The sequence below is a fragment of the Boleophthalmus pectinirostris genome, unplaced genomic scaffold (assembly GCF_026225935.1).
Source record: "Boleophthalmus pectinirostris isolate CB_2022bp ecotype Guang Dong unplaced genomic scaffold, ASM2622593v1 HiC_scaffold_199, whole genome shotgun sequence".
Classification (NCBI taxonomy): domain Eukaryota; kingdom Metazoa; phylum Chordata; class Actinopteri; order Gobiiformes; family Gobiidae; genus Boleophthalmus; species Boleophthalmus pectinirostris.
Window position 1 is genome coordinate 13,455 of NW_026571151.1, and position 11,307 is coordinate 24,761.

Below are 11,307 nucleotides of genomic sequence, written 5' to 3' on the forward strand. Positions count from 1 at the left end.
AATGGTCACATACACACTATAATACAGGAGTGAATACTGTGATTGTGGTATAGTAAAATACTTCTACTGACATGTTTTACTTTGACCACATCTAAACCTGTAAATAATGACCAAGTTACAAGCAGTGCAATAAAGTCCAATCGAATCACCCTGACATGAACGGTGGTTTTGCCAGGTGGTCTGGAGCTCAGGTGGTCCCTGGCAGCCCCCCGCCCCATAACGTATTTAACTTTTGCTGGCTTCAAGTTGGATCGGCTCCCTTTTGGCCTATAGCAGAAAAGACGTTTTAAATCACACTTGTCCTCCCTGTGAAATGATCATAGTGGGGGAACCTGTAGTGACTTTTACAGCATATGTAACTATATTTAACTCAATATGTGGATGCATTTTATGAGAGGTGAGGTTTTAGGCTGGGGGCTGCTTTGGAGAGCAAGGCAGCGGAGATTTATTTGTTTTTAGAAGTTCAAATAAAAGTTGAGGCACTGTGTGAAAACTCTGACGCAGTTTATTTGAGAAATGAAGCATGAGTTACAATGATGTCAAAGCTTACAAAAACCACCAAGACTCCTCGAATAAAGAATAAAGTTGAAAAGTCCAGTTTTGACTCAAGCGATTGTCAGTATGGTTCTTTCCCTCTTCCTCCTCCTCTTCTTCTTCTCCTCAAGTCGACCGGTGGCATCAGTGAAAAACATCACGTCTTCCTTACTCTCAATTTCTCTCTGAAGAAACAGGAGCACTGCATGGTTGAAGCCCATCATGTCCTGTGACAGATTTATACAAACAAAGCATGAGAACAAAATAACTGAAATCTTAAATGCTCTAACAAACCAAAGCAAAGGTTCAAAATAAAATTAAATAAAAAATTTTTGTTACACCAAAACAGGAAAATTCATGTCCAATTAGACCTGTCATGATCCATGTGATGACGAAAATATAGAGGCTAAATGGTAATACTGAGTATTCAAAAAAATACTGTATCTCTAATGAGTCATAGAAGTCATTTACTCAACCATCAAGAGCTCAAATCTTATCATAATACAGAAAAATAACAGGACATGTCCCATTTGTACAAAAAAGTACCCACGATAAACACTAACCCCCAAAAATTACTGTTTTATCTACAGTAACATGTACTGAAGGATAATTCAATATAGTAATTATTATGACAGGCCTATGTACAAGCTTGTTTTCCAAGCATTAATCAAAAGTCTATTCGTGGCATTTCAGTTTCCTGTTATATGGGCCCGGTCAAGCAGAAGTATACAGCAAGGCCAAAAATTCAAGTTAATGCATCTGATATAAAAAATGTATTCAACAGATAGCATATGTACTCTAGTTTATGAAACTGTTTACCTTTTTTCTGTACCATTTTTGATTCTAAAGTTAGTTACATACATTTTAAACATACCATGTCATATGTACAAGTCTTAGGCTTTGAACAAAAATTATTTCCCAAATTTCAAAGACCTGCAAATCCTCTTCAGGTTAACTTTCAAGCTTAGTGTTTGACTAATCTATCCGATCTTTGAACTGTTGATGAAGGTACATTATTTTTCAAAAAAAAAATGTATTTAAAATGATAAAAATTTGCTTGGAAGGACTGACATATTTTATAGAAATAGTTACCTTTCATTTTGAAGTAATATTAAAGTTTTCAGAAGAAAAAAAGCTGACAAATTATGCAAAATCATCACCTTATAATTGCTTGCACAATTTTCCCTCCGATACTTTTCCCTCCGTTACCGTGACCTTTCTTAATAAAAAATCTCATTACTCAAAAAGTAAGAGGTTTTTCAACCTAATCTTGTACCATATGGTAGAAAACTATATTAAACAAATATTCAAACCAGTTTGTTAAGGATATGTAAGTGAGAACTGGTAGTTATCGCTGTTTGTATTTATTGCCCAAAAATTGCTGCATATTTCATTCCCTCCGTTACCGACATGAGTTTTTTAATTTTTTGTCAACAATTTGAAAGAATATCGCAGGGTTAACTTTACCCTATTGGAGTGTTAACTCTTTCCTACATTCTAATACCTTACTTAGTTCAATAGTCCCTCTAGTTTCTGAATAAGAGCTATTTGAATGTAAAAAATCCATAGATATAAACTTCATTAAAGCTTTATCAAACTATTTAGAAAGAGATTCTGAGTTACATAAGTGTTCAAAAATTACATTATAAACTAATTACAAATGATCAGGTTATTTGTGTTATATTCAACAGTGATCCAACTTGCTTACTCTTATTTCTTGAACTTTAGAAAGTGTATTGGTCCGTAACTCGTCAATGACAGATAGCAACATCTGGTTACTGGAGATCTGCCCAAAATGGATTCTATAAGAAAAATATAGAAACATTAATCAATTGTTTTAATCAATCACAAGTGTATTTTAATCAAACCCACTAACTTTAGTAGGAAGAAAAGGCAGCGGCAGACTAGCTCCACCTCCAGGCCCTGCTGGATGTAACCGTTAAACAGCTTCAGTAGATCTGGGACATACGGGAACGGAAGTACGAGCAGAGAGATCTCCAGTTCACTGAAATAAACAAATACAAAAAACAGAAACAAATGTAAAATCTGTGCAATTAATTAGCATACAGGGGCTTAAAAATGAAATGAAATTCATATCTTGTTACCTTGATCTAACTTTCTTTATGACTTCCAGTACATACTGGGCAGGCTGCAAGTGAATGTAAAATACAATTACAGATTTTGTAAATGGTTTTGTCTTATACGTATCATATAAAGAGAAATTAAACTCACTGAAATGTTTCCAAATGCCACCAGGATCATGTTGGGATTAGGTGGGGGGAGCTTAAAAAACACACATGAAATAAGAAACAAACAAACAAAAAAAATCAAACTCATTGCTGTGTGTATTTTAGCCTCAGCATTTTACCTCTTTGCCGGCATGTTCACAGGCAAACTTGTGGTCCTCCAGCTTTCTCGTTTCTTCTCTATACAGTTCTAAGGCCTCCATAATTCTTTCAGCCTGCACACAAAACATACAGTTGAGATCTGGAAATTTCTTATATTGTCATTATGTAATATTAATAATAGCAAATTAATTAAATACACTTACAGCTTTCACAGTCTCTACAGTCTTCTTTCCTGCTGGTGCGGCTTCTCCTGGCGTCTCTCCTGGTACCTATTTACAAAAATAAAATGATGTATTTATTACATACACGAAATCTTAAAAACATGATCCTATACAGGGTTTATTTGCCGTAAACAACTCACGGGATAAGAATGTTTGATAAATATTTGCAGGGCTAATTTCAGTTATAAAAAGTATATCTTACCACAGGAGCATCTTCTTTACCCATGCTCTCCTCTATCTCTGCCTCTCGCTCCTTCACAACAAGAAACATCAATGACATTAGATACAGTCATTCTTATTATGTTGTCAAAAATGATTTTTAAAAATGTTATTTACGATCTCTCTCTCCTCCTCCAGGATGATAGGCTCCCTCGTCCTCTCCCAGAGTCGCAGTGACTTGTCATGAGAAGACGATACAACGTGGTCACCATTTGGGCTGATGGTTAGACACCACACCTCTCGATGGTGGCCCTATAACAAATAAAAAACATGTTATATTTGAGATGATAGACAAAATGACATGGTGTCTAAAATATACATTTGCTGTCATCACCTCTAATGTCTGAATGTGCTCGAACTTATCTGCATCCCATTGTTTAATTTTCTTATCTTTTCCTGCTGTGAAGAAGAGATGAGTCTTGGGGACAAACTGGAGGAACATTACACTGTAGAGACAAAAATAATATTAATTTTTTTTTAATCTAAAATGTTTTAACTAGTGTAAATAATGACTTCTTCAAATTGTATTGTTTTGTTATTCAGTACTTCAAGTGAACACTGTTACCTGTCATCATGAGCAAACATGGAGCGGTGACAGTCTCCAAAATCTAGACCCCAAATCTTGACATTTCTATCAGCAGAACCCGTGGCAATGAGCGTACTGTCCTGAAACAAAAAACAAAACAAAATAGCTTAAAACACATGTATATAACAATTTAGTTTGATTTTCATCTTTTCATTTAAATCGCTCATTACTCACATGTGAAATGTCCAGACACAAAACAGGAAGCTTGTGACCATAAAGAGAGAGGAAGAACTAAACATACAAAACAGACTACAGGTCAGCTTCAAGGCAAGCATGGAAGAGGTGGGAGATATATCAGAGATAATATTGGAAATGTTGTTTTGAAGCTATGCAAAATGAAAATATGGAGTACATCATACCAAAAAAAAAAAAAAAAAGACCTAAAAATTTGACAGAAACATCTATTAACTTCCCAAACAAGAGTATAAAGGTTCATTCACATTTTGTGCTAGAGTTGAACCTCAACTAAGATATTTACAGGAACATTTTAGCACATCCCTAATGCAATGCTAAATATGAATATCACTATCAACATAAAATTACTAGTTTAATACAATTTTGGCCACATTATTGAAATGTATTTCTGGGCACCTTCAGAGTGTCCGTATAGAAGATCTTGACGGTGCAGTCCAACAGAGAAACTGCCAACAGTCTGTGATCTGGAGAAAATTTAACACACAGAACATCCTCCTCTAGCTGCAGAGTGCGAGAGTGCTTCAATGTCAGTCTCCTGCAAAAACAATTATATTTTTTAATGCTAAAGTCACATACAAGAAAGAAATAACAATATATTTCAGTCTTGACACAAATGGTTTGAAATTAGCAGGTAAACATGTGCACTTACTTCTGTGCTGTCTCCTCATCCTTCATCAGTTCAAAGTCCCAAAACTTTACAGTCTTGTCTGCCCCTCCTGTTACAATACCTCTCTACAAATGGCAAAACAATTGATATATACAGTTTCCTCATATTATTTTGCAAATTACAACAAACAGATTTACCTGATCAGGGGCTAAACAAATAGACCACAAGGCTCCATCATGAGCATCTACAGTTTCTAGAAGGCTCCCTGAAGCTAATTCAAAGATCTGCAGCTTTCCACTCTGTCAACACAAACATGTAACAGTTAATAAAAGTTAATACAATTTAGGTATCTAATTATATATTAAAATAAATACATTCTGTAAAAGCATACCTTTGTTCCCAGTATAATCTGTCTGTCTCCAGGCACAAACAGTGAGCACAGTGCATATTCACAGGCCATAGTCCGAATCACCTGTAGAGTCGACCTGACAAAAGCATAGTTCATATTACTTTTAATATGGATTTTATTTCATTATAGTGCGCATAACTATAAAAATGACAAAAACAAGTTATTTTAGTCACTAGTGGAGCATTTAAGTCTTTTATTCTCTGGCTTTTAACACCGCGAAATGTGTCGTCCTCTGTATTTATTTATTTTACTAATTTACTGCTATTTTATGATTGCTATGGTTTTGATTTTACTGGTAATATTGTTTTAGAACTGGTATGATCAAATTTTAGCAATTTACTTTTTGGTTGTCTTCATTTTATGACCTCTGTGCAGCACCTTGTAAACTGCTATGTTTGTAAAAGGTGCTATATTATTAAGCGGATTTGGATTTGAAAGTAGCTGTCCCCATGCATTTTACCTGTTCCACACTTTAACAGTGTCCCCGGATGCAGAGAGGATGGCCAGATTGTCAGAGCTGAAGGCCAGTGTGCGGACATCAGTGCGATGTCCTCCCAGAGTGAGCCGGGCAGTCTTATTGGCTGTGGGGATTTTGTCTGTTGTCTTCAGGCTGTATGTCTCAATGGTGTTGTTTTGCAGCAGCAGTGCCACCTTCAGCTCACCACCAGCACATGACAGGCAGTCCACCCATCTACAACCATTCATTTCGAACAAATTATTGCTGACTTTTGTATAGTTTGTTGTGCTATTAATTACATATTTACCCAATTACAGTATATGACCAAGCTAAAACCTCAAAACCATGGTACAAACCTGATCTTGGATGAGGCCTTGAGGTTGGTGAATCTAATAATTTCATCCTTCAATGACTGCTCCACAACTGGCTCTGCTGCCTCTTCAGTTGCATCTTCCTGAGCCCTGCAGCAGGGGGCGCCACACAACAACATTAAATATAATATGGGATTGCTGAAGTATTTAACAGGAATTCAAATTAACATTTTGCATACTTGGCTGCTTTCTTTTTGGCCTTTTTTAACTTCTTTGACATTTTCTTCTGTATTTCCTCTTGTGAAAGCACAGTGAAGAGCTCCAGAACTGCATCGTTGCCCTTGAAATAAAAGGAAAATAATATAAAAGTATATTTCAAATTTCAAATTAATAAATCAAATGTAGAAAAAAATGTAAAAATGATATAGAACCTTCACTTTGTACATAAAATACATTCTCAGTCTGGTAGATCTCTGTCTACACCAACTTGTTGCTATCATAAACACTGAAACTAAACTGGAGCCCTTACAAACATAGATGTGGAAGATTTTAAACAGATTTTCATTTGGTTTCCACCGATCATTCATCTGTCTTTTCCACTATGCAACTCAGCATCACTACTGGATCTGAATACAATCAATTTCCTCTTGTTTTCATCAAGTTCAGGTTTTACACATGGAGTGAAATCTTAATTCGATCCAGAGGTGTACTATTTATTCAGCTCTTCATTGTCATGTGTTAAACAGATTTGATTGGTCTAATGTACAACATGTTCACCGAAAGCATGAAGCATTATTTCACACTCACATGGCAGGCGATGACTCTGGCCCTGTTGTCTGTTGTCATGGACACAACGCGGTCTCTGGCTTCTCTCAGGATGGAGCCCGCCTTCTTGCAACTCAAAATACGCTGTGCAAGAAAGTTCAGAAACAGTTTAAAGCATTGGACAATGTACTAATAAGACACATCATAGTTTTGTAAAGAAATACGGAATCAAGCCCCATAGCAAGGCAAATTAACAGAACAATCTCTACTAGACCACAAGTAAATTATAATTTCAGATATTTAGCAGTCATCCTAAAACACAATTAATATAAAGAGAGTGTAAATTTAAGTCTTCATTACCTCTTCAGTATTCTCGTCCAATTCTTCATCTCTCTCTTCATCCTCCACCTTCACCAATGTTTTTCCCTTCTTTACTTCAGGCTCTCCCTCTGCTCTTTCCTACAATACACAATAGATCAAACATATCCATTATGTAAGTTTAATTATATTACATTTTATTCAATTTAAAAGAAATGACAATGGCTAAAGCAGGAGTTTCTGAAAAAATAAAAATTGATAATAGATTTTTCAATATATGCCTGGATAGTACTAAGAAATGTAAGGTCATTTTAATTACTAGCTGCAATATTCCAATTCCAATTTTACAGGACATGTTACTGAATTATGATGATTTTGGGTTATTGGTAAAAAAAAAAAAAACCAAAAAAACAACATTATATTTTGTACTTAACAGTCCCTGGGCTCTCACCTCCTGCAAGTAGCTTATGTCCCAGGCTCGCAGCTCACTGTCAGCTGAACCTGTCAGCAGTCGACTCTGCTGATTCAGCAGCACCATGCTCCACACCTAAGAGAAAACTAACATTAGATTTATACTTTGGAGGTCACAAATATTTTTATGTCTAATTTTAATCATAGTAAAAAGCTCTTAATGTTATATTTATCAGCCAATTCTTGAAACAAATTGTTTTAATGATAAAAACAGATTAGTTGTTGTAATTTCCCAGCATTGGTTGGACTGTCTTAGGAGCAATGACGACCTACTGTGTGGAACTACAGAAACATGCCCCATCGAAGACAAATTAGTTTGACTGACAAGATAAATTACATTTATACATAAAATTATTAAATTTATTATAATCCATCTTTCAACAACAACCTAATAAAATTAGATCAGTGCAGTCTCTGATGGAAAAAGGGGCAATCCAATTACTTTTTCCAAGTCAAGTTTGACTACACAAATTAAATTATTGTTGATTAGAATACAGTTCAAGAATACAAGAATGGCTTAAAAGGGATCATATATGCTTTATACAGATTACCTTCACATGCACTAAATAAATTTTGTCTTAATTAATTAGCTGCCTACCTCACTGCGATGTCCAACCATGGTCTTGAAGCAATGCTGCGTATCCAAGTCCCACCATTTAATAAAGCTGTCCTTAGAGCTGTAAAAGGTACAACAGATGCTTTTATATCCATTCTATAATCAGATGTTCTTATATGTTTATTTTTTTCTCATAAAACACAATGAATAAAGTTCATCACTACCTTACCTGGTGACAAGGAGGTTTTTCTTGAGTAATAAAGCCTGAGTGATGACATCTTTGTGTCCTTTCAGTCTGTACAAGCCACACTCGTTAATGATGTCCCAAACAATCACATCTGTGTCCTAAAAAAAAGTAGTAATGCAGACAAACAAGTAATAAGGTTATATGGCATCTTTCAAATTGCTGCTGATGATTGTATTTGTAGAATGAACAATGTGGAGGATATTATTTGTGTGCAGATCCAATCTTACAGACAGACCTTGGAGCCAGTGACTAGCCGCGCTCCTAGTGTGTCATAATGTATGACTGTGACAGCAGACTTGTGTCCATTGAAAGAGACATTACTCTCTCCATTCAGCAAACTGAAAATCCTCACAGCCCCATCTTCATATCCTACAGCGATGTGTACACCATCAGGGGATGGGCAGAGGAAAGTTACCTCATGTTTCTGTCCCTGTAAAATCAGGACCTACACAAACACACAAAAAGTACTCACTATAGATCAACCCAGAAGTTTCACAAAACGACTTGGAAATCAGTCTCACCTTTTCCCCTTTTCGCACGTCCCAAATGAAAACATGTTCACATGCAGCCACAGCAACATACCGTCCCTTCTCTCCTCCACGCTGAGTCACATAGGCTATGTTGGCCTTCTGACTGCCAATCACACCAAATACAGCACTGGGCACATAGCGCAGGTATTGCTTGGTCAAACCCATGACCAGCAGTCTCAGTGTCACACTTCTTCAAACTATTCAAAACAAGATGTGTAAAAGTCAAATATATGTTGCTGCTATGTTATAGAAAAGTAATAACAATACAATAATAATATAGAAATGAAATCCTACATGAATCATTTTGACTCCCCTATGCTATGAAAAAGAGTAATTCACCAGTCAGTAGTAGTTTGTAGCATTTAGAGTGGTGGCAATATCATGGAACCAGTGATAGAAATTAAATTACAGGTAGCGTCACAAATAATCATTGTAACATTGTAGTAACAGTAGTAATGTTTGCTATTATATTGCTCCAACTCATTATTTAGTTATAACTTTGAGCACGTTTAAGATTAGCAGAACGCTATCAGGATTTACTTATTTTTACATACTGGACAACCCGAAAGGACGGGAGTCAAGTAACTTCTCGTAGTTGCAGTTGTTAGGATCTTAACACCGCCCCTCTATTTGACGCCTGAACAACATATCGAGCAAACACTGCAGCAGCTTCTGGATACACGTGTTGAAAACCTGGGACGATTTTAGAGTCAAAATGAAAATATCATAAGACAAAGTATAAAATTGTTTTATCATAAGTTTAAAGCTCCAATCCTGTGTTAATAATATAATCATTTACATGTTTCTATGATATTTTACCTCTTTGATGGAGCGGCTAGCCTGTCGTGTTGTGATTCCTGATGAAGCTTCCAAACATAACCAATCGATTACCGAGCAGCTGATGAGAATATCAGCACATGCCATCATCAAAGAACACAAGTAGCATTAGCTGTTTTGTTCGCCTATACATTATTGAAAAAAATGTGCTTTTTATTCAAGTTTCCACTGCGTCGTGTTTTGGATCGGGATTTTGTTAATCATGTTAAAAGATCTTTTCAACTGCTTTTGCCTTGTAGGCTGAAAAACATGACCGGGGCTCGGCAGGCATGTGCAGCCCCTGTCAAAAAAGTTACAAAACCAACTGCTTATTGCAACCATTTATTGATTCCAGTCAGCGACAAGAGTGTGCTAAAGTGTATGTGTGCGTGTTAGACTTGTGGAAAAGTGAATTGCATAATGTAGAGCGGAAGTGTTGAGTGGTCAGCTGACTGGATCCTTGGTAGGTATGTCAAATTGCTGTCAGTGCAAACTCAGGAAATTAAGAAACATGTCAAAGCAAAAAAGAATACCTTCTCTGACTAAACGTTGCAATTATTTAGTTCTGAATCAAACAGAAATGTATAATCTGAGGGGTTGCAGTCATATACAGTCTGGTTGCAATTGGCACATGCATTGTATTTATATTTCATTAGATGTGTAGCATATCTGAAGTCTTTCTGTTTGACTGTGCACATAACTGAAAGGTTTTCATTCTGCACTCTTCTCTCCAATTTGTCTCTCTTTTTTAATTTTAATCTTCATGATTATGTATGTTTTGATTTGTTTTTATTATGATTTTAATGTATTTCTTATTCTGTAAAGCACTTTGAATTACTTTGTGTACGAATTGTGCTATACAAATAAACTTGCCTTGCCTTGCCTTTGGTGCGGTGATCAGAGCAATCAGCAAAATATTATTGTTCTACTGTATTTTTATATTCATAATGACACTCTAATCACAGCACATTTGATATAATGCTTTGGTTAATTTCACACAACCATGCATTATTCACCAATTAGACAAACCTTTCTAATCAGTATTTGTAGTCAGCAAATTTGGAAAGCACAAGATGACTAAGAGGAATGAAGTCAGTTTGGTTTTATTTTGAAAAGTTTTACTCTTTTGTCACAGTTGTTGTTGTAGCTTGACACTACAGCAGCACTCAGCTAGCATGACGGCTAATTTGTCTCTCTTGTTAATGTAGCAGCTTTAAACTTATACATTGTTATTTTTGGAGATGGATTTATAATTTATAATGTGAGCAAGGTGGCGTAATACAAACTCTCCAATCTGAAAACTGTCGTAACTAAATTTCTTATTTATTTCGTATTTTTTACGAGAGCATCACCTCTGGCTGGTAGGTACTGTAACAACAGTAATGTACTAGATTTGTTATGTTCATTTTTACCTGGCATTTAAGTTACTCGGGCTTATAAAGTATTATCAAATCAGGGTCTATTAAATTAAATTCCACCTAACAAATACTGTGTTTATTGATTGCGATGGTAGAGTCTTATTACTTCTACAATTAACTTGTAAAAAAAAAAAAAAAAAATAGTTCTTGCATAACATGCTCAAACCCTTGTTTCAGCACTATTTCATGACAGCTTATGAAAAAGCTTTCTCATTTCCTTGCTATTTTATAAACCAAAAGCATTCGAAATAGCCTGTTTTTGAGGTAGTAGGTGGTTCATGTTTTGTCTTATTTGCCAG

General features: G+C 35.7%; 1 protein-coding gene across 2 annotated transcripts; it reads right to left on the minus strand.

The window, feature by feature from the left end:
• Window positions 1–485: 485 nt before the first annotated feature.
• Window positions 486–9,669, minus strand: wdr3 (WD repeat domain 3). 2 transcript variants are annotated; one of them, XM_020920342.2, is made up of 27 exons: window positions 9,594–9,669; window positions 8,766–8,971; window positions 8,480–8,689; window positions 8,227–8,342; window positions 8,040–8,118; window positions 7,422–7,517; window positions 7,013–7,111; window positions 6,695–6,796; window positions 6,127–6,227; window positions 5,933–6,037; window positions 5,580–5,810; window positions 5,102–5,195; window positions 4,908–5,009; window positions 4,753–4,835; window positions 4,500–4,638; window positions 4,083–4,139; window positions 3,888–3,988; window positions 3,657–3,768; window positions 3,440–3,574; window positions 3,306–3,356; window positions 3,086–3,151; window positions 2,903–2,995; window positions 2,767–2,817; window positions 2,640–2,683; window positions 2,411–2,539; window positions 2,243–2,336; window positions 486–761 (listed from the first exon to the last, which is right to left on the minus strand). In XM_020920342.2, the coding sequence occupies exons 2-27, from the start codon at window positions 8,937–8,939 to the stop codon at window positions 606–608; spliced, it is 2,820 nt and encodes a 939-aa protein (XP_020776001.1). In that variant the 5' UTR covers window positions 8,940–8,971; window positions 9,594–9,669; the 3' UTR covers window positions 486–605. The 2 variants fall into 2 exon arrangements, with proteins under 2 accessions (XP_020776001.1, XP_055011058.1); XM_055155083.1 differs by lacking the exon at window positions 9,594–9,669 and adding an exon at window positions 9,329–9,529.
• Between the last annotated feature and the right edge of the window lie 1,638 nt (window positions 9,670–11,307).